Below are 24,525 nucleotides of genomic sequence, written 5' to 3'. Positions count from 1 at the left end.
GGGCACGTAGGCGCGATTCTCCGGGCACTGTGCAGATGCGGGTTCCGTGCGCAGGGCCTGCCGTATGTCGGCATCCACATCCCACACCACTGGCGCAATGATACGGAACGGAGTGTTGATGGGGGTTTCCTCTCCCTCCCTCTCCTCTGCGTCATAGAGGCGAGACAGGGTGTCCGCCTTCACGTTCTTCGAGCCTGGCCTATAAGAAAGCGTGAATTGGAACCTGGCGAAGAATAGAGCCCACCTGGCCTGTCTCGGGTTTAGCCTCTTTGCTGCCCTGATGTACTCCAGGTTGCAGTGGTCGGTCCACACCAGGAAAGGGTGTTTGGACCCCTCCAGCCAGTGCCTCCATGCCTTCAGAGCCTTCTTGACTGCTAAGAGTTCCCGGTCCCCTACGTTGTAGTTCCTCTGGGCTGTTTGGAGTAAAAGACGCAGGGCCGCAGCTTTGGAGGGGTTCCAGTGCACTGGGACAGCACTGCTCCGACTCCTACTTCGGAGGCATCCCCCTCAACAATGAAGGGAAGTGAGGGGTCGGGATGTGCCAGCACGGGAGCAGTGGTGAAGCGTGCCTTCAGTGTCTCGAACGCCCTCTCCGTCTCCACCGTCCAACAAAGCCGCTGGGGACCTCCTCTAAGCAGGTAGGTAAGAGGCGCAACCACCGTGCTGAAGCCCTGGATGAACCTCCGGAAATAGTTGGCGAACCCCAGGAATTGCTGGACTGCTTATATGGCGTTGGGAATGGGCCATGACCTGACTGCGCTGGCGCATTGCTCCTCCATCTCTACTCCCTCCGTGGATATGAGGTAGCCCAAAAAGGACACGGACCGCTGGAAAAGCAAACACTTCTCTTGTTTAACATATAGATCATGCTCCAACAGTCTTCCCAGCACAGACCTGACTAACGAGACACGCTGGGCGCGGTCAGGAGAATAGATCAAAACGTTGTCTATATAAACCATTACGCCCTGTCCCAGCATGTCCCGAAACACTTCGTTAGTAAAGACCTGGAAGACTGAAGGAGCATTAGACAGGCCAAAAGGAATTACGTGACACTCGTAAGGGCCCGTGGTCATGGAAAAGGCAGTTTTCCATTCGTCGCCTGCACGAATGCCCACCAGATTGTAGGCGCTGTGCATTTGTTCGATGATGGTTGGGATGAGGGGTAGAGGACAGCTGAACTTAACGGTGGCTTTATTCAGAGTTCGATAATCAATGCAGGGGCACAGTCCCCCATCTTTCTTTTTAACAGAAAAGAAGCTTGATGAGGCTGGTGAAGTAGAGGGGTGAATAAAACTCTGCTGGAGGCTCTCTTGTACGTAGGTCTCCATGGCGTCTGTCTCCGCATAGGAGAGGGGATAAACGTGTCCTCTCGGGAGGGCTGCGTCAGACAGCAGGTCAATGGCACAGTCCCAGGGGCGATGAGGAGGCAGGCATGTAGCCTGGGTCTTAGAGAAAACCTGATGCAGATCCTGGTATTCCTCGGGAAACTCCACTTGAGGGGGGTGGTCCGGACTTTCCAACATAGTGGTGTTGACAGACACCGCGAGACACCTCCCCTGACACTCCTGCGACCAACCCAGCAGCCTCCCCTCGGACCAGGAAATAACAGGGTTGTGCCAACTCAACCAGGGGAGTGTGCCAACTCACAACGGGGTGCGTGGGGGTGTCTATAATCTTAAAGGTGATCTGTTCTAAATGAGTGTCATGCATCAGCAGAGAAACGGGAACAGTGATGTGATGTACGAGCTCTGTCCATATTGGACGAATATCCAGGGCTCGAACCGGATTGGGTGACTGTAGGGGAACCAAAGGAATGCGTAATGCAGTGGGGAGTGCGCTATCTAAAAGATTCCCAGAAGCTCCGGAATCAATCAGAGCTTATGGGAGTGAGGGGCTAGGGTATTCAGGGAATTTAATGGGAAAAGACACTGGTTGAGTTGACAGAAAAGGAGGGGAGATCTTGCATCCTACCTGGGTTGGAGCAGGAGAATTCCCTGACTTGTCACCTCCTCACCTATTAATGGATAGAGGGCAGGTCGGGGAGAAATGACCCCTTTCTCCACAATAGGAGCAGAGGCCCAGATTCCTCCTTCTACTAATGCTTTGTCTTATGCAAACGTGCAGAGCACACCTCCATCTGTTCTGGCCACGGAGCAGGTGGGTGGCAACCCTGTCTCTCCCAGAGACAGCCTTGGCGTAGCGAGCAAGGTACTGGTTGCATTGCAGAAGGAATCCCTTGCATCTCGCTGGCGCGCTGTCAAAGCGCTCTGGGAGGGACAGGGGTACTCCGCGGACCGGCTCAGATGGGACGGAGAGAGGTAGTGGTGTGGGGGCTGGTGCCGGTGCTGCACATTCCCCTCCAAACGCAGCATGGTTGCCAGCACGCTGTCCATGGCGCTGCCGAGTCTGGAGAGCCAGTCCTCTTCATGCTGGACTGTCTCTACGATGGTCGACAGCTCGGTCTTTCCTGCTGTCTCCATTTAGTGGGTTGGTTATTCTGTCACGCTGTATAATGATCAGAGACAAGCGCAGGAATACGTAATAGAGGGTTTTATTTTCTCCACCCAAACAAAAGAGCGAAGTGTCTTCACAAGGTCCTTTGCTGTTGTTCTGGGATTGATTTGCACTTTTCGCACCAAAGTACGTTCATCTCTAGGAGATAGAACGTGTCTCCTTCCTAAGCAGTATGACGGCTGCGTGGTCCCATGGTGTTTATACTTGTGTACTATTGTTTGTACAGATGAACGTGGTACCTTCATGCGTTTGGAAATTGCTCCCAAGGATGAACCAGACTTGTGGAGGTCTACAATTTTTTTCTGAGGTCTTGGCTGATTTCTATAGATTTTCCCATGATGTCAAGCAAAGAGTCACTGAGTTTGAAGGTAGGCCTTGAAATACATCTACAGGTACACCTCCAATTGACTCAAATTATGTCGATTAGCCTAACAGAAGCTTCTAAAGCCATGACATAATTTTCTGGAATTTTCCAAGCTGTTTAAATGCACAGTCAACTTAGTGTATGCAAACTTCTGACCTACTGGAATTGTGATACAGTGAATTATAAGTGAATTAATCTGTCTGTAAACAATTGTTGGAAAAATTATTTGTGCCATGCACAAAGTAGATGTCCTAACCGACTTGCCAAAACTATAGTTTGTTAACAAGAAATTTGTGGAGTGGTTGAAAGAATAGTTTTAATGATTCCAACCTAAGTGTATGTAAACTTCCGACTTCAACTGTATGTAGCAAAATTTGAAATTATGTTTTTTACATTGGATAAAAGCAGAGACACAGAGCTACAAAATGGTATATCATACACTGCATTTGAGGAACAATGGGAAAATAATTCTGCTTCGAAAGTTGATTAACTTGTAACCTCACTTTTGAGAAAATGTCCCATGAATGATTTGGTACACCTACTGCAGAGCTCTTCTTTGTCTACACCCATTCAGCAATGTTCACACCCCCTTAAGCCAGCTCCACCCATCTCTTTAAAGATTCACATGTGAGGTCATGTGCTAAACAGTGAGTAGTGTAGTATAGATTAACCTTTTCACTTGAGTTCCAAATGTCTCTAATGCCCCAGCGTGAGATGTTTTATGCACACGATATCAGAATGCACTCACTGTTCCGAAATGTGATTGTTACGCAATAGGACAGTTAACACACCCTGCTTCAACTTGTCAATTTCAAAATGATTTTCTAAGAAGTTGTATTTTCTAACAACAGTTTGAATTGAGGTGTGTTCCGCATCCTCATTAATTCACAGAGAAGTAGCCCATGTCAGTGTTGCGAACAATTTATGTTTGAGGCTTTACTGAGCCGGACAAAACTTCCCTCTTTGAGGAGAGCCCTTCCCCATTTTTTCCGCACATCAAGTATGCAGACATTTGTGCAATTTTCCACGATATGGCACATTTTCTGGCTGGCACTTGCATTATTGCATTGTTGTTTTCCTTACAAATAATAACTTTGGACATGTGTTCATTCCTATCAAAGGAAGTGCCTTATTTTCTGTATATCATGTTGTCGTTTCTACTGTAGCATATGTATGTATGTATGTGTGTGTGTGTGTGTGTGTGTGTGTGTGTGTGTGTGTGTGTGTGTGTGTGTGTGTGTGTATGTATGGAGCATAATGTATTTACAGTTTTATTCACAAGTTTTCAAGTATTGGTGACAAATAATGCATTCAGATTATTGCATAGATTGTAATGTACACCTATGATGTGTGTAAAGTAGTTTTATGTTATTTTGTTGTACTGATTCTAATGAGCTAATGGTAAGCTATTTGCCAGCTATGTGGCTCTATGTTTGTTGATATTATACAATGCATTCTGGGCGTCAAATAAATGTCTGTCAGACCAAAGATGTTATAATGAGGTGAAGGAATTGTTCACATATCTTTCGAGTAAACTTCCGGAAGTGAATGAAGGGAAGTGAATGATTGTAGACGACACACCCCCTTCAAAATTAATACTGAAAACAGACCAAACTCTTCTTGTCTCCTCTTATTATCTTTGGTTGACGTGAAAAAACAAACATGGTGGCGCGCACAAACTACCCATCGTCGGATTACTTTTTGTTTCTAGAAAAGTGTTTTACTAAATTATTTAGATCAATGTTGAGCTCAACCATGATGTGATAAATTATAAATAGTAATTGCTATTAGCTAATTCATATTGTGGTTTCTGTCAGCCGAGAGTTCTCTAAATATGACCACTTGTGTTACGTCAATCTTTCCTAGTTAGCGCAAGGACAAATGTAGCCAACATTTTCCGATTTGGATGATTGTGTTTGCTGTGTCTACTTCTGTGAATGTCTGAACATTGCATCCAAAATAAACTGGTCACATTCAGGACATAACTTTGTACCTTACTGGTCCAGACTGTGGTGGAGCTTGTGCATGATCGCTCAGGCACAATACCAGAGCACTATCTTGTTCTTCCACCGGTCTAATGTCCATTGCTCGTGTGTCTTGGCCCAAGCAAGTCTCTTCTTCTTATTGGTGTCCTTTAGTAGTGGTTTCTTTGCAGCAATTTGTCCATGAAGGCCTGATTCACGCAGTCTCCTCTGAACAGTTGATGTTGAGATGTGTCTGTTACTTGAACTCTGTGAAGCATTTATTTTGGATGCAATTTCTGAGGCTGGTAACTCTAATGAACGTATCCTCTGCAGCAGAGGCGGTCCTCATGGAGCCAGTTACATCATAGCGCCTGATGGTTTTAGCAACTGCACTTTCAAAGTTCTTGAAATTTTCTGGATTGACTGACCTTCATGTGTTAATGTAATGCTTTGCTTATTTGAGCTGTTCTTGACATAATAGGGCTATCTATCACAACTGATTGGCTCAAATGCATTAAGAAGGAAAGAAATTCCACAAATTAACTTTTAAGAAGGCACACCTGGTAATTGAAATGCATTACAGGTGACTACCTCATAAAGCTGGTTGAGAGAATGCCAAGAGTGTGCAAAGCTGTCATCAAGGCAAAGGGTGGCTACTTTGAAGAATCTAAAATATATTTTGATTTGTTTAACACTTTCTTGGTTACTACATGATTCCATATGTGTTATTTCATAGTTTTGATGTCTTCACTATTATTCTACAATGTAGAAAATGAGTACTGTAGGTGTGTCCAAACTTTTGACTGGTACTCTATCTATCTATCGATCGATCTATGTCCTTAATCAGTATAAAGAAGGAAATGTTGCTTACTTGTTGAGCAAAATCAAAGCAGTAATGCATCCTGATGTCTTTACTTGCTGGTTCAGTAGGGCCCCCCAGAGACAACTGCAGGTCTTGCCAGGTGGTCTTGCAGTCAGCAACCATCTTCTGGTAGACAGAATGCTCACTCTGAACAAGCAGGAGATGCTGCTCTTGCTTCTTCAGCTTGGCTGACTTAACACCTTCTGGCAGATTGGCAGATCTGAAGACCTGATAGTTGTTCCTCTGGCACAGCCAGCACGGGTCTGTCCTGGGCTTAGTGCTTGAGATGTGGGGCAGCAATTTTCTCTGCAGATACCTGAAGGAAGACAGCCCGACTACACATACCTCTGGAAAATACATAATAATGTGAGATAAATAAAAGTAGTGCCAATCATGTTGGAGGTAAATTAAATAATCAAAACGTGTTGTCATCAATTCCTTTAGAGATGCCACACCCCTGCTTTTGTCACATGGGATGGCAGCAGCTTTCCACCAAAGTGTTTGTGTCCTGGGTGGCGTCCTGGTAATACTATTACATTATCCTCTGCGTAGTTGTTGAGGAAGTTCACAACTCGCTGCAAGTCCTCATGCTTCAGGTGCAACCTGTGCTTGCTTTGGCCAGCTTTCTTTTTGATGGGAGGCATTAGATCATTCTCCTTGTATGGCTGGTGGAGGAGAGTCAGGCGTGTTCTACTGATGCTGAAAGACAAATTCCAGATACAAATATTTTAGCATTATTATACAATAGATAGCCGTAATCACCATCAGACACACCTGGCTAACTTGATGGGTCATGTAATCATCTGGCGAAGTGGAGTCTTTTGTTTAGACATGCTAGTTAAACAATGAACCATACTCCCAATCCATAGAGTACTAGCAATACAAACCGATTGTCATAGCTAGCTAAAGTTAACCAAATTGGTTCAATGTTGGCTAGCTAACATTAGGCTATAACTAGCAATGCAAATGTCATTCTGAGATAATATTACTACACAGGTAATACACGTAATATTAGCTAGCGAGCCAGGCATCTAACGTTAGCTAGCTAGCTAATAGTAAAGTTTAACTTGGGGTCTTTTGTTTAAACATGTAGCTAGCCAGCTAAACAATGAACCATAATCCCAATCCATAGAGTACTAGCAAAACAAACAGATTGTCACAGCTAGCTAAAGTTAACCAAATAGGTTCAATTTTAGCTAGTTAGCTAGCTAACATTAGGCTATAACTAGCAATGCAAATGGAGTTTTGAGATAACATTACTACACAGATCATACATGTAACGTTAGCTAGCGAGCCAGCGATCTAACATCAGCTAGCTAGCTAACAGTAAGCTTTAACTTGCAATGAAAACAACTTTCCGACAAAATTAGAAACGTATAATATCTGAAACTGTAGCTAGACTCTTACCCATATACATGGATGAATGCTTCACGGCAGACTACAACCCCTTTCATTAAATAAGACGTCCTGTGTCGTTTCCGTTTTGTTTGTATAGCTTGCTTGGCCCATTGTGTCAAGTCACTTTGGTTCACACGGACCCTGTGCAATGCCATTAGAATCATCAGATATTTATCCCTCTCTGTCACGGATGCCACGGTTGCCCTTAGTTTGAAGATGTAATCCGGAGACAGGTGTTTTATACAACAGCCTTCTGTGTTCTCTTTTCGACTCCCTCTGCATTTGCAATGAAACGCCAGAATTCTATTCATCTCCTTATCATACTCTGCTTCTACCAGACATTACACTGATTTCAAAACTCTGTCAACTTCTTCCATGACAACAACACTGTTGATGACCGTTTCTTCCCCATCACTGTCATCAATGAATTTTTTTTTACCTAAATCAGGGATTTCCTCATCGTCTGATTCATTTTCAGTCAGAGAGAGTCAGCATGGCATGATCTTCCTCCAGAAAGTAGTCCATCACAACTTTTTACCTGTGACTTTGTCGATAGCGCCTGATAAATTCAGGGCAGTAGCAACACATTTGCAGTTCTCCATGGCTAACATTATATATTTCAAAAAAGCTGCAGTAGAAAGGATTATCGACACATAACGAGCAGCTCATTTTATAGACAGAATATGTTACACGGCAGTCCAATCCGAAATTCATCTCTCGGCATGTACAGCCCATTCATTATCTCAGTTAATCATGGCTAGCGGGAAGGTTCCTGGCTTTTTCTGTTCGCTAAACCAACTAGGCTCGTAATTTAACAACTTTATTCGTATTTACAAGTTTGTTATTAAGGCACATGAAAGTTCAAATGTTCCAGAAGGCATTTCTGCCAAAAAATGCATTTTGATAAAACATTTAAATAAACGTTCAAATGCCTCTCCTTTGAAGTCATGACTCGCAACATACGCCTAGTTTCCTGAAACTAGTCACATTTACATAAGTATTCAGACCCTTTGATATGAGACTCTGAATTGAGTTCAGGTGCATCCTGTTTCCATTGATCATCCTTAAGGTATTGTCCGTAGAACTTCAAGACAGGATTGTGTCGAGGCACAGATCTGGGGAAGGGTACCAAAAATGTTCTGCAGCATTGAAGGTCCCCAAGAACATAGTGCCCTCCATCATTCTTAAATGGAAGAAGTTTAGAACCACCCAGACTCTTCCTAGAGCTGGTTGCCAGGCCAAACTGAGCAATCAGGGGAGAAGGACCTTTGTCAGGAAGGTGACCAAGAACCCGATGGTCACTCTGACAGAGCTCCAGAGATCCTCTGTGGAGATGGGTGAACCTTCCAGAAGGACAACCATCTCTGCAGCACGCCACCAATCAGGCCTTTATAGTAGAGTGGCAAGACAGAAGCCACTCCTCAGAATTAGGTACATGACAGCCCGCTTGGAGTTTGCCAAAAGACACCTAAAGGACTATCAGACCATGAGAAACAAGATTCTCTGTTTTGATGAAACCAAGATTGAACTCTTTGGCCTGAATGCCAAGCGTCACGTCTGGAGGAAACCTGGCACCATCCCTACAGTGAAGCATGATGGTGGCAGCATCAGGCTGTGGGGATGTTTTTCAGCGGGAGGGACTGGGAGACTAGATGAACGGAGCAAAATACAGAGAGATCCTTGATGAAAACCTGCTCCAGAGCAGTCAGGACCTCAGACTGGTGCGAAGGTTCACATTCCAACAGGACAACGACCCTAAGCATACAGCCAAGACAACACAGGATGGCTTCGAGGCAAGTCTCTGAATGTCCTTGAGTGGCCCAGCCACAGCCTGGACTTGAACCCGATCAATCATCTCTGGAGAGACCTGAAAATAGCTGTGCAGCGACCCTCCCCATCCAACCTGACTGAGCTTGACAGGATCTGCAGAGAAGAATTTGAGAAACTCCCCAAATACGGCTGTGCCAAGCTTGTAGTGTCATACCCAAGAAGACTCGAAGCTGTAATCACTGCCAAAGGTGCTTCAACAAAGTATTGAGTAAAGGGTCTGAATACTTATGTATATATGATATTTCATTATTTTTTGCTATTTTTAAAAACCTGTTTTGCTTTGTCATTATGGGGTATTGTGTGTAGATTAATGAGGGGGGGAAATGGTTTAATCGATTTTAGAATAAGGCTGTAATGTAACAAAATGTGGAAAAAGTCAAAGGGTCTGAATACTTTCCGAATGCACTGTAAATAGCATAAATAGCCTTCTGTCCTACTGATACTGCTCAGCAGTATCTGATGCATCTGCAGGATGCAAAGTGTACACAGTGAGAGTGACATGATAATCTAAAACCTAGACCTATTGTCTACCTGAGCTAAAGGCTTATGTCTAACAGTATATGCCAGTTAGCCATGAGAGATGAATAGATGATGACCTGATAACGAGAGAAATAGACCCCATAGATTACTAGAATAAGCCTGCAAATGAGTATCTGAAATAGATCTCTATCTGATGTTTCCATTAGAGGCAATGAACGCTTGATCGCCAACAGCTGATTGCCATGTGGGTGTTTAGCAAGCCCACCGCATGCTAGGTAATGCTAGCATCAACAGCCCATCCAAGCTATAGTGAGCGTTGATTGGTCATCGCACGACTATACAGGGTCAGCTTCTCCACTAAGGTCCAAGGTGATAACTTGAAATCTGAGGAAAAAAGGTTAGGGTTATGACAATGGTTAAGCAGTAGTAATCAATTCAAAATGAGGCTGTACTTCTGTAAATACACTGAAAGAAAACGGTCAATATCAGGGGACATCTTTATCTATATATTTCCAGATATCTGACATTTTATTGGATATAAGGAGTAGACATGCTCCAGATACGCATGTCCTTCATTTCATATACGGAGCTAGGATATTCTCTGTAATGGGACAGTTTCTACATGCATTCAATCTGGACCTCCGAAATCTACCTGCTACCGTATGAGTCCATATCTGGGGTGAAATACATTCAAGACACGCACCTGTAGAATATTCTCACTCCGAAAAGGGTGTGTCAACATGCTGACATATCTAAGCCTTTATACTCAGGCATGAACGAATCCACATATTTTCAGAAATGTATCATATCTGTAGTCCTTAGTTGATCATTTATCTATCCGCATAAAAAATAAATATATATATTTAAATAAAAATCCTTACCTTTGTATATATAGTGTATCATGTATGTGGACACTCCTTCAAATTAGTGGATTCGGCTATTTCAGCCACACCCGTTGCTGACAGGTGTATAAAACTGAGCGCACCGCCATGCAATCTCCATAGACAAACATTGGAAGTAGAATTGCTCGTACTGAAGAGCTCAGTGACTTTCAACGTGGCACCGTCATAGGATGCCACCTTTCCAACAAGCCCCGGTCAACTCTAAGTGCTGTTATTGTGCAGTGGAAACGTCTAGGAGCAACAACGGCTGGTAGGCCACACAGAACGGGCCCTCCGAGTGCTGATTCCCGCCGTGTGCTGAAGCGCGTAGCTCGTAAAAATTGTCTGTCCTCGGTTGCAACACTCACTCTCGAGTCCAAACTGCCTCTGGAAGCAACATCATCACAAGAACTGTTCGTTGGGAGCATCATGCAATGGGTTTCCATGGCCGAGTAGCCGCACACAAGCCTAAGATCACCATGCGCAATGCCAAGCGGTGGCTGGAGTGGTGTAAAGCTCGCCTCCATTGGACTCTGGGTTTGGTGGATGCCAGGAGAACACTATCTGCCTGAATGCATAGTGCCAACTGTAACGTTTGGTGGATGAGGAATAATGGTCTGGAGCTTTTTTTCATGGTTCGGGCTAGGCCCCTTAGTTCCAGTGAAGGGAAATCTTAACACTAAGGCGTACAATGACATTCTAGACGATTCTGTGCTTCCAACTTTGTGGCAGCAGTTTGGGGACGGCCCTTTCCTGTTTCAGCATGACACTGCCCCCATGCACTAAGCAAGGTCCACACAGAAATGGTTTGTCAAGATTGGTGTGGAAGAACTTGACTGGCCTGCACAGAGCCCTGACCTCAACCCCAATGGACCCCATTTGGGATGAATTGGAACGCCGACTGCGAAACAGGCCTAATTACCCAACATCAGTGCCCAACCTCACTCATGCTCTTGTGGCTTAATGGAAGCAAGTCCCCACAGCAATGTTCCAACATCTAGTGGAAAGCCTTCCCAGAAGAGTGGAGGTTGTTATAGCAGCAAAGGGGGGACCAACTCCATATTAATGTCCGTGATTTTGGTATGAGATGTTTGACGAGCAAGTGTCCACAAACTTTGTCATGTAATGTACAGTATGTGAATCATAGATATTCTACATTTTTGTCCTTGTATGTCTAATCGAAAATGGGCTAAATCCGACTCATGAAATGTCCTGCGCCCAAATTGTTTTACCTTTTCAGTCGCTGAAAATTATTGTGCTTCTTCACAAGAGGGTGTCATATCTGAGCATATATTTGCACCACATTCAGTAGTAGGCTATGCAAGGCACGGAAAGGCAAACATCCAACTTGCTATTTCCGAAGCACATCTCTGCTATTTCTTTAAAAAAAATGCAGCATAGCAAATCCAGAGCTCCAATCACAACACGTGTTTTCTGGAAAGATGCAGACTTAAGTCTATCTTTGCAAAAATGTATTTTATTTAACAGAAAATCAAAGTTGCACACCCACAAAACCCCTGCCTGCCCTGTTTGTTATTATGGATGATGCAATGGTACAGAGTTGTTCATCAGCGGTGGTCCCTCGCAGACCAGACCCAAGGTGGTGGTAGTGTTGGTCTGTGATCCACTCCAAACTGTCAATGCATAAATCATGAATTAAAATTGTGTTGATATTGCAAGAAAATATTGTCATTTCACATAACCATACCGCAAGTTAACATTAGCTTCTCTACCTGCTTCATTCATGATCAGATAACTAACTGGAACTAGCTTGCTAGCCAAGTTGCTAGTTAGTTAGATAGCTAGCTATTTAGCGTATATTAACCAGTAATACAAAATACGCTTAAATGTTTTAAAATGTTAGCTGTCAACTTGAGACATGATAGGGGGTAAAAATGCTTTTCCATGAAGGGAAGGCAATTTCATTATTTGTTAGCTAGGCTACCAGTTAGCTTTACTGGCTACTGGTAGCCAGTATAATAAGCTAACGTTCTTGATTCTAATTACTAGGATAAATAAATAATATCTCAAATGAGTTACTCACTTTAGCTTTAACTTCTTTGTGGTATTTCTGAACAGCTTCTCACTTATTTCATTATTTTTTTGGAGAACATCTAATGAGAACATGTTTTTATCTTGCAGTTCATGCGTGTCAGAACTGTGTCAGGGGTCACCTATCACTGTCGCTCTGGGAAGACCTTCAAGGGTCAGATGATGGATCGCTTCTTGCTGACAGACTGCAGGGCAGTCCTGAGTGGAAACTATAGGTGAGGGTTCAATAATGAAGAATGTGATACGAAGTGTTTCAAATTTGTACAAATGTTGCATGATTTCTCAAACCTGACATTTAGTCATGTGGATCTGAAAATTACTACATTAAGTTGCTCTTACACCTGTGTAGTAACAAATACATAACATTAGTATTGATGTTTCTTTCATATATTTTTATTGGAGTTTATTTTTTTAAGTGCCAAACAAAACATGCCACCTGGTGGCAGACAAGCCACACAGCATCCATAAACAACAAATTCATACAATAGGAGACAAAACAACACTGACAAACAATTGACAAAGAGCAATAATAGTGATACAGTTTGGGTCCTTTACGACACCAACCAGATTGTGCTCATGAGCTTCTGACCTGTACAGGCCGTCGGAGATGCACCCAGAAAAAAACAAATATAAAGAGTATTTCACCTGCTCCTATACAGTGCCAGTCGAAAATTTGGACACACCTACTCATTCCAGGATTTTTCTTGATTTTTACTATTTCCTACATTGTAGAATAATAGTGAAGACATCAAAACTATGAAATAACACATATGGAATCATGTAGTAACCAAAAAATATTTTACATTTGAAATTCTTCAAAGTAGCCACCCAAGCCTTGATGACAGCTTTGCACACTCTTGGCATTCTCTCAACCAGCTTCATGAGGAATGCTTTTACAAGTCTTGAAGGAGTTCCCACATATGTTGAGCACTTGAGCACAAAAGCAGTTTTTCCTAAATGTGTTGTTCATTTCTATCCAACACGAATGGATCACGCTGTATATTAAGTAAAAATAATCCTGGATCTTTGAAAATTCTTGAGTAAAACGCAATATTCGGACATGTCCATAAACACTGAAAATAAGACCTAATGCCTGTTAGGCATTTAGAGCAAATGGGGGAGATCTGTGGGCCGAACTTGCTCAGTGTGGGGGGTTAAATAGTGCCTATGTAAATACTGGAAACTGCCAATGAGGAAGATGGGTTCTCTGAGCCTATTACAGAAAAAAGTAGCATTTATGGAATTCATAGCTTTAATTGATTTCTTTTGTAATTGCATAGTAATAGAGTTGAGTTCCTTATTCCATTGTAGTACATATATTTTGCTTAATTATGTGTAATGAAATTGAATGAATCTCTCTGCCCGCAGCTTCATGTGGTCTTTTGAGAAGCTTCACCGTTGCATGGCTCACCTCTTCCTTGGACAGCTTGTGACTACTTTTGATGAGGAGTTCCGGATCCTGTTTGCACAGTCCCAACCTTTGGTACCGGAAAATGTCCTTGTTCTAATGCCACACTACAGCAGTTTATCTGACAGCCAATACAGCAGTGATCGGACACTATTGTTCCGAGATCCCAGAAAGTTCCTCCCCATAGAGAGCTCTCGTCCTGTAGAATGGGCTAGACATTCCTCTGATGACCGCATGGATATGGTTCAGAAAATGATGCCTCCTGGAAGGTGTGAGCCTGTCCACAGTTCACTAGAACAGGGTCCACTAGATATGTACAGCAACAAGTACTCCTCCCAGCAATTTCAACTGGAGCAGCAGTCTTTTATGGCACAAGGTCACCCCATGATGCAGTCAAACACAATGGAGTTTGCTGACTCTAAAAGGCACAGTATTGCAGAGGGCACTTATGCCAGACATTCCTCCTCTCAATTCATGCAGCACCAAGCCATTCACAGCTTTGAGGGGGATATGGCAACCCAGAACAGGAAGATACATAGGGAACAGCATCACTATCAGAGAACAGGGCTAGAACCAGGTTATAGCGACTATGATCAATTCAGGGACCAAGGGTACCCTCTGATGGATCAGTATTCTGAGTCTGGGTACCCACATGGAATAGCGATAGAGCCACGAGACAACTATGACCCTGTACTGAATTATTTGTCATCATCAAACCTTGCTGTGGAGCTGGGACATGGCTCAAACAAATTATCAAGTCCCTTTAGTCAGTCAAACCCCAAAAGACTGAGCACGGGCCAGCCTCATGCCTGTCAGACCTCCCTAACACAACAAAACCCATTTGAACAGAAATCATTTTTTGTCAGGTCTGGTTCTGACTGTAAAACACAGGATCCCAGTGCAAAGCAGGGGATGCGAGATTGGAGGATCAGCTCATACCTCAGTGCATATGATGATGCCGGAGAGGAAGACATTCCACAGCCTATGGGAAATGACCCCTTTCAAGAGCCCCTTAATCCATCACAAGGCAAATTATTTGCTCCACTGGTATCAGATCCCAGGTTTAGTGCCAAAGAGTTACCCAAGATTCCAGGGCTCAGGTTTAACAAGCCCATCTGCCCAGAACACTCAAGAACACTAGACATTCTTGTTAGCTTGGCAACAGATGCCCGAACAACACAAACACCACCTTCGGAGTCGTCATCAACCACTGAAGGTGACAAATCAGAGGAGATGGATGTAAAAGAGCCCAAAAGAGAAGAGTCATTCCGTAGGAGGTTCAATCCTGTTATCCAAAGGACCTCTAGACTAAGATCCTCACTAATCTTCAGCTCACAACTAGAACAGCATATCTCACAGGAACAGAAATGTAACTCTGGCCAAGACTGTGAGGAAACTGCCAATGAGGAAGATGACCAATCTAGATTATCCTTGACCGCTCAGGTTTTGGGAAAAAGAAGATCCATTACAAGAGATCCTTTTGTATGGAGACTTAAGTCAGCGATAGTTGATAATTCAACCATAGAGTCTTTGAAATCTGAGGACATCACTACTGATTCAGGTGATAAGGAATTGACAAAGTATCTTCCTGTGAGCACTGACAAGGTTTCTTCATTGGAACAGCCTAATCCTGCCCGTGAAGAACAAACCAAAACGGTACAATCTGCACATCCATCCAAACCTGCTCAAGTTGAGAAACCCAAAACCATACAATCAGCACACCAGGCATCTTCATTGAGCAATAAATCCTATATAGATATGAATGATCCAGACAGTAGGCTTTTTTTTTTTAAAGAGTTGGCTGCCAAACGAAAAGCTGCAAAGGCTGCGGAGTCTGAGAGCGGCGCTGAAAAAGCTCCTGTAAAACCAGTGACTACGTTTGACTTGAAAATTAAGGAACCAGTCACAAGGATAGAACCTAACCTTCCAATAGCCACACTAAATCCAGCAGATACTTCAACCAATAAGCCAGCTCCAGCAGATACTTCAACCAATAAGCCAGCTCCAGCAGATACTTCATCCAATAAGCCAGCTCCATCAACAGAGGCACCTCCTAATCCATCAGATACTTCCACCAAAAAGCCAACAACATCGACAGAAGCCCCACTTTATCCAGCAGATACTTCAATAAAAAAGACAGCTACATCAACAGAAGCATCATCAGAAACACTGGAGACATCACCAGTGTTACAGGAGAACAAAACATCCATGGCAAAATGTGGCTCATTACTTGATGTCAAAGAACACCATTCTAAAAATAAAGAACAGCAAGACCTTCAACTTCCCAAAAGTGACTCCAAAACATTCCTCAGAGATAAATTATCTTGTGTCGATGGACTACTTAGAGTCTCTACTGATACTGAGAAGATTGAGCTGAAGAACAGTCGGAACCAAAGTGTGTCTAAAGTTAACCCTGGAGATACAAGTACATTTCTTAAGAGCACCTCAAAAGAGTGTACCTTTAACATCGCCCCAAAGGATTTCAGTGTATATAAACTATCTCCAAAGAAACCAAAGTCATTCAATCCTGCTTCAAATGAGCTAAACCCGTCTCTTCCACTCACACTAACAGAAGCTAGCTCATCTTCATATCCGACACCAAAACGTTTAAGCTCAACTAGTCTCACTTCATCAAAAAATGCAGCAAAGGAGTTGAGCTCAGCCCTTACCCCCACCTTTAAGAAGCCCAGTTCATCTATCCCCATGTCAAATCAGCCATTACCATCCTCTAAACCTATCACAGTAGAGTCCAACATACCTCTGAGCCCCACCCAATCTGAGCCAGGTGTGTCTCATAAGCAGGACAAAACAGATTCCAAGGAATCTCTCAGCCCTACCACAATGCAATCTTGCTCATCCTCAATCCCTGCAACAGAATTTATCCCTCCGCCAAACCCTACCCAAACAGAATCTAGTTTCTTACCCAAGTCCACCTTAGTTGGGTCCATTTCACCAACACCAATGGAATCTAACACCTCTCCCAAGCCCTCCACCAAGGAGTCATTGTCTACAATTGCCACAACTGAGTTGAGGTCATCCTCTCCTAAGACCAACCCAATAAAATCCTATTTCTCCCCTTGTCCTGGCCAACATGAGTCGGTTTTGTCACTCAAACGTTCCAAAACAGCATGCAACTCCTCTCCAAAGCCCGCTACAGTGTCCAATGACTCTTACAACTCTTCACCTCCATCTTCAAAGCATGTCATGGAAGAAACCAACAAATCTCCCATCCTCACACCAACAAAATCTAGCTCTCCTCCCGAGCCTACCCCAACAGAATCTAGTGTTTCTACCAATCCAACACCAAGAGAACTCAACCCTCTTCCTAGCACCACCCCAACAGAACCAAGTGCATCTACTGACCTTACCCTAACAGAATCAAGTGCATCTTCTAACACAACCCCAACAAAATCACACTCCTTCCTTACATGTGGGTCAGGTGGATCAGTTGTGTGTCCCAAGCCTGGCCAAACAAAGTCCAGAACTTCTCCAAACCTCACCCTAAAAGAATCTTGTTCCTCTCCTAATCATACCCTAACTGAACTTACCTCACCATTCAACCCTGTCCTTGTGGAATCCGTCCCATCAAGCAACTCAAACCCAACTGAATCCACTGCCTCTCTTGACACTGCCCCAGCTCCACCCATCATTGTGCATAACAGTAAGGAGGACAAACCAAGTAAACTTAACAAGGAGCAAAAAGCGGGAAGTTCTGCAGCTTCTAAAGGTGAGAAGATAGCAGGTGATCCTGAAACTAAGAGCAAAACTGCTCCTGGAGAATCTGCCTCCCATGGACCGCAAAGTCCTGATGAGACCAAAGAGAATAACAGCACTATGAAACCAGAGAGCACAATAGATCAAAGCAATCCCATATCACCCCCATTGAAGCAACCCAAAGTAAGCCAGTCCCACTACCATTCATCTACTGCCAATGTATTCTCAAGCAGCAATCTAAGAGATGACACAAAGCTCCTATTAGAGCAGATTTCTGCTAACAGCCAGAGCAGGACAGAACTCACTAAAGAATCTGCTGTCACTGATGATGCCAAACAGGATGAGGCTGACCGGGGTGTTAGTAGTAAGGAGGAAGCATCAGTCCGACGACAGATCGGAGGCCCGGCTAGAACTTCTCAGGAGAGGGAGAAGCTTCTTCAGAGAATCGATAGCATGCGGAAGGGGAGGAAAGTCTTTAGCCGCTTTGAGGTAAAGTACCCTGCTGCATCAATAGGCCAGTAGCAATTTAACCAAATTAAAATTAAAGGTACCTATTGTAATCGAGGTACCTAATTGTTTTCAATCTCACCTGCTTGCCTTCATCTGAGCTCATGTTTTCTGCTTATTATTCTGTATTTTGTTAGATGGCGCCTTAACCAGGGATCGGAAGGATGAGTGAGTACGGAGAAAGACCATTGCACATTTTCCTCTAGAACTTGTCTTGTAACTATGTCCATTCCCCAAAAGTCTAAAACCACAGGTCGGAGAGGGATCACTAGCTAACCAACATAAATATTATTCTCAGGTTTCTATATTAGAGGGTTTCTCCGAATGGACAATATGCATGTAAAATATTAAGGATTTTGGGAACAAAAACTTGACTAAGTTTACCAACATGGATTACTGTGTAAATAAGCAGAGACTCTACAGTGTGGACAATGGACCACTGCTATCTACAAAGGGGAACTGAAAAATCCAATCTCATCAGCTAAATGCACAACTAAATGTGCAATATATTTGAAAATGATTGTGTTTTAAGACACACTGGACGCACTGGTATTGTTGACTGCAATGTAATATCTGTCACTCTCTGGGTTGTTTAATTATTATCTGTTTGAGGATCTGTTTTATATACTAACAATCATTTCCAAATAATACAATTAGAATCACCATAGAAAATGTATTAATCATAAACAGTGCAAGAATAGCTTTCAAATAGTTGGACCACTTTTTTCATTTGGAATGCTTTATTAGAATTATTAAATCAGAATGACAGTGTGCTAGATAAACCAAATGTATGCATGAATAATCATGTGTATTTGCACAAAAAATGTATGTGTATATATACAGTATATATGTAATACTGTTATTGTAATGCCACAGGAAATTATGGCCCTTTTTTTAAAGTGGCTATCTGTGATTGCTACATCCATTTTAGACTTTTAAATTAATTATACACTACCAGTCAAATGTTTTAGAAAACCTACTCAGGGTTTTTCTTTATTTTTACTATTTTCTACATTGCAGAATAATAGTGATGACATCAATACTATGAGATAACACATAAGGAATCATGTAGTAACCAAAAAAAAAGTGTTAAACAAATCAAAATATATTTGAGATTCTTCAAATAGCCACCCTTGCCTTGATGACAGCTTTGCACACGCTTGGCATTCTCTCAACCAGCTTCACCTGGAATGCTTTTACAACAGTCTTGAAGGAGTTCTCACATATGCTGAGCACTTGTTGGCTGCTTTTCCTTGTCTCAGTACGACTCATCACAAACCATCTCAATTTGGTTGAGGTCGGGGGATTGTGGAGGCCAGGTCATCTGATGCAGCACTCCATCACTCTCCTTATTGGTAAAATAGCCCTTACACAGCCTGGAGGTGTGTTGGGTCATTGTCCTGTTGAAAAACAAATGATAGTCCCACTAAGCCCAAACCAGATGGGATGGCTTATCGCTGCAGAATGCTGTGGTAGCCATGCTGGTTAAGTGTGCCTTGAATTCTAAATAAATCACAGGCAGTGTCACCAGGAAAGCACCCCCACACCATAACACCTCCTCCTCCCTGCTTTACGGTGAGAAATACACATGCGGAGATCATCCGTTCACCCACTCTGCGTCTCACAAAGACACGGCGAATGGAACCAGAAATATCCAATTTGGACTCCAGACCAAAGGACAATTTTCCACAGGTTTAATGTCCATTGCTCGTGTTTCTTGGCCCAAACAAGTCTCTTCTTCTTATTGGTGTCCTTTAGTAGTGGTTTCTTAGCAGCAAATCGACCATGAAGGCCTGATTCACGCATTCTCTTCTGAACAGTTGATGTTGAGATGTGTCTGTTACTTGAACTCTGTGAAGCATTTATTTGGGATGCAATTTCAGAGGCTGGTAACTCTAATGAACTTATCCTCTGCAGCAGAGGTAACTCTGGGTCTTCCATTCCTGTGGTGGTCTTCATAAGAGCCAGTTTCATCATAGCGCTTGATGGTTTTTGCGACTACAAAGTTCTTGAAATTTCCATATTGACTGACCTTCATGTCTTAAAGTAATGATGGACTGTTGTTTCTCTTTGCTTATTTGAGCTGTTCTTGCCATATGGACTTGGTATTGTACCAAATAGGGCTATCATCTGTATACCCTTCTACCTTGTCACAACACAACTGATTTGCTCAAACGCATTAAGAAGGAAAGAAATTCCACAAATTAACTTTTAAGAAGGCAAAGCTGTTAATTGAAATGAATTACAGGTGACTACCTCATGAAGCTGGTTGAGAGAATGCCAAGAGTGTGCAAAGCTGTCATCAAGGCAAAGGGTGGCTATTTAACACTTTTTTGCTTAGTACATGATTTCATATGTGTTATTTAATAGTTTTGATGTCTTCACTATTATTCTAAATGTAGAAATAGTAAAAATAAAGAAAAACCCTTGAATGAGTAGATGTTTTAAAACTTTTGACCGGTAGTGTATATACCCGTTGATTCTTGAAGAATATGACTTGTAAAATGTCCCATCAGCTTAGTTCATCTGTCATACCCCATCAGAACTCAAAATATAAGCTTGTTTTACTCAATTGTTTGTAAATTATGCAATTGTAAAAAATGTAATAAATACTTTATAGCCTCAAAAGATGGTTATAACTATAGTTTTGATATCATGGATGGTCAGTTCTTCCATCCATAGCTCTCTGAATTTGAGACTGTTACACTTCTCAAGCCCCATCCCTCAGTTGTGTACCAAATAACAGTGGCAGGGGGTGGTGGCTTTGTTGTTGTTAAAACCCCACATTGCCCCTTTAACCATTGGACAACAGCATGGTATGCTGTTTTTCAGTTATATCACTTGGTTATCGTCATATCGATTGACCCCCTCTATGTCTCAGTGGGAAAGCATTCAATATGGTTTATCATTTATGGATTGGTGTGTAATGCTTTCAATGCCAAAGTCTGAAAATGTCATGAAAATGTCATTTCTAACCTGCTCAGTCCACTGCCTACAGTATGTAAACTGTATTTTGAACTTTAATATTATATGCGATTCCTTACTGGTTGAACTAGTTTTAAAGCTCCGAAGGCTCTGTTTTTACCAGTATTTGCATGAATTATTATTTGAATTAATTTGCTCAACTGTGTTGGATGTCACTGGTGTCAAGCTCTGTGCTCTGCAAGCTAGTTTCTAAGATGGCTTTTATAGTGCAAGTATAGGTTTCAAATAGTTGGACCTGCCTGGCTTCGTAAGGCAGAATCCCTCATAGAAAGCAGTACCTAGCAGTCACTTATGACTGATCTGCTGATACACAGTCAGCTGTTGTGTAGTCCCTGGGTTACCCTGTCTATTATGTTTACTGTAGAAATGTACTAAGCTACGTAAAGTATAAAAATGAACACCATTTGCTTGATAGTGTGGTCTGTTTGATTTTTTGGGGGGGGGAAACTTTTAGATTCTTTTAAATGTTTCATAAAAAAGACTGGAATATTGTGCAAGCCCCTTTGTTCGACACCCTTGTCACTGATAAGATTGTTACCTTTGTCACCAAGAACATCACAAGCAGTTTGTATTAGTGTGCATAAGTTCAGCAACGTTATTTGAACACACCCAGCAGCTACATTTTCTATCACAAGGTTAGCACAAATGTTGCATGTCACGAGCGGAATGAACAGTTTAAGGAGTGAGTCAAGCGCAGGAGACTGAGGTCCGTTGGAACAAACTTAATTTAATAAATCCACAGGCAAGATCCATATACGGCTGGGAGCATAACAGTCAAAAATGACTAAAAGAAGCTCCGCTCAAAAGGCAGACGGGGCGCAGCCCGGCAACCCTAATGCCTATACAATAGAAGTAACACCACACGTAACAAAGAACAATCCGCACAAATCCTAGCTAAACACAGACAGACTAAATACCCCCCCACTAATGACAAACACAAAACAGGTGCAATCAAAAAACAGACATAACTAACAGACACTGAAACACAGATCGGTGGCAGCAGTAATGCCGGCGACGACGACCGCCAAGCGCCGCTCGACCGAGGAGAGGCACCACCTTCTGTGGATGTTGTGACAGTACCCCTCCCCTGACGCGCGGGTCCCGCAGCGCGCCGACGCCGGCCTCGGGGACGACCCGGAGGGCGAGGCGCTGGGCGATCCGGGCGGAGGTTGTGGAAATTCCGCAACATGGCTGGATCCAGAATGTCCCTCGCCGAGACCCAGCACCTCTCCTCCGGACCGTACCCCTCCCAGTCCACGAGGTACTGTAGGCCCCCCACCCTACGTCGGGAGTCCAAGATGGCCCGGACTGTGTACGCCGGGGCCCCTCCGATGTCCAGGGGGGGCGGGGGGACCTCCCGCACCTCAGCGTCCTGCAGCGGACCAGCTACCACCAGCCTGATGAGAGACACATGAAACGAGGGGTTAATACGGTAATATGTAGGAAGTTGTAACCTATAACACACCTCGTTTATTCTCCTCAGGACTTTGAATGGCCCCACAAATCGCGGACCCAGCTTCCGGCAGGGCAGCCGGAGGGGCAGGTTCCGGGTCGAGAGCCAGACTCTATCCCCTGGGTTAAACACAGGGGCCTCACTGCGGTGGCGGTCAGCGCTCTCCTTATGTCGTTCTCCAGCCTTCTTTATACACTCCTGGACCGCATTCCAGGTCTCCCTAGAGCGCTGGACCCATTCCTCCACCGCAGGAGCCTCTGTCTGGCTCTGTTACCATGGCACCAGGACCGGCTGATACCCCAACACGACCTGGAAGGGTGACAGGTTAGTAGAGGAGTGGCGCTGAGAGTTCTGGGCCATCTCGGCCCAGGGTACGAACCGCGCCCACTCCCCTGGCCGGTCCTGGCAATATGACCGCAGAAACCTGCCTACATCCTGGTTAATGCGCTCTACCTGCCCATTACTCTCGGGGTGGAAACCCGAGGTCAGGCTGACCGAGACCCCAGCCTCTCCATAAACGACCTCCACACCCTGGACGTGAACTGGGGACCCCGATCAGATACGATGTCCTCGGGCACCCCGTAGTGCCGGAAGACGTGGGTGAATAGGGCCTCCATGGTCTGTAGGGCCGTAGGAAGACCGGGCAACGGAAGCAGACGGCAGGACTTCGAGAACCGATCCACAACAACCAGGATCGTAGTATTTCCCTGAGATGGCGGGAGATCCGTAAGGAAATCCACCGAGAGGTGAGACCAAGGTTGCTGTGGAACGGGGAGGGGCTGTAATTTCCCTCGAGGCAGGTGCCTAGGAGCCTTGCACTGGGCGCACACCGAACAGGAAGAGACATAGTGTCTTACATCCTCTACCAAGGTGGGCCACCAGTACTTCCCCCTCAGGCCTCGCACTGTCCGTTCCACCCCAGGGTGACCCGAGGAGGGTAGAGTGTGGGCCCATCGGATCAAGCGATCGCGAACACCCAGTGGAACGAACTTCCGACCCGTGGGACATTGAGGTGGAGTGGGTTCGAACCGACCCGTCCGCTCGATGTCCGCATCCACCTCCCACACCACCGGTGCCACCAGACAGGAAGCAGGGAGTATGGGAGTGGGATCGATGGTCCGCTCCTCGGTGTCGTAGAGACGTGACAGGGCGTCGGCCTTCCGATTTCGAGAACCCGGAATGTACGAAAGGGTGAACTGAAACCTCATAAAGAACATGGCCCACCTGGCTTGACGAGGATTAAGTCTCCTCGCTGCCCGGATGTACTCCAGGTTACGGTGGTCGGTCCAGATGAGAAAAGGGTGACGTGCCCCCTCAAGCCAATGTCTCCACACTGTCAAAGCCTTGACCACGGCTAACAACTCCCTGTCCCCCACATCATAGTTGCACTCCGCTGGGCTCAGCTTCTTAGAAAAGAATGCGCAGGGGCGGAGCTTCGGAGGAGCGCCCGAACGCTGCGAAAGCACAGCTCCCACCCCAGCCTCGGACGCGTCCACCTCCACTATGAATGGCAAAGAGGGATCCGGATGCGCCAGCACCGGAGCGTTGGTAAACAGAACCTTCAGACGACGGAAGGCTCTGTCCGCCTCTGCCGACCACCGCAATTGCACCGGACCCCCCTTCATCAGTGAGGTAATGGGAGCTGCCACCTGGCCAAAACCCCGGATAAACCTCCGGTAATAATTGGCGAATCCCAAGAACCGCTGCACTTCCTTCACAGTGGTAGGGGTTGGCCAATTACGCACAGCCGTAACGCGGTCATCTTCCATCACCACCCCTGTGGTGGAAATGCGATATCCCAGAAAAGAAATGGCTTGTTGGAAGAACTCACATTTCTCAGCCTTGACTTATAGGTCATGCTCCAGCAGCCGCCCAAGCACTTTACGCACCAGAGCCACATGCGCGGCGCGAGTGGCGGAGTAGATCAAGATGTCATCGATGTACACCACCACCCCCTGCCCGAGCATGTCCCTGAGAACCTCGTCCACAAAGGATTGGAAGACGGCGGGAGCATTCTTTAACCCATACGGCATGACGAGGTACTCATAATGGCCAGATGTGGTACTAAATGCGGTCTTCCACTCGTCTCCATCTCGGATACGCACCAGGTTAT

At 44.5% G+C, this 24,525-nt stretch overlaps 1 protein-coding gene across 6 annotated transcripts in view; it reads left to right on the top strand.

Annotated features, from left to right (window-relative positions):
• Positions 1-24,525, top strand: part of fam83ha (family with sequence similarity 83 member Ha) — a 67,752-nt gene that overhangs the window by 24,155 nt on the left and 19,072 nt on the right. For 3 of the 6 annotated variants that reach the window (XM_029753256.1, XM_029753254.1, XM_029753257.1), the window contains exons 4-6: positions 12,436-12,560; positions 13,714-17,956; positions 18,112-18,314. The exons of 1 other annotated variant lie outside the window; for it this stretch is intronic. In XM_029753256.1, coding sequence (XP_029609116.1) covers positions 12,436-12,560; positions 13,714-17,956; positions 18,112-18,123 — 4,380 coding nt within the window. In that variant the 3' untranslated portion in view covers positions 18,124-18,314. Of the gene's footprint in view, positions 1-12,435; positions 12,561-13,713; positions 17,957-18,111; positions 18,315-24,525 lie in introns of those variants that run through there. 2 more of the 6 variants (XM_029753255.1, XM_029753258.1) reach the window with 2 other exon arrangements.

The sequence above is a fragment of the Salmo trutta genome, chromosome 5, assembly GCF_901001165.1.
Source record: "Salmo trutta chromosome 5, fSalTru1.1, whole genome shotgun sequence".
Lineage (NCBI taxonomy): Eukaryota > Metazoa > Chordata > Actinopteri > Salmoniformes > Salmonidae > Salmo > Salmo trutta.
This window is presented reverse-complemented; position numbering and strand designations above follow the sequence as displayed.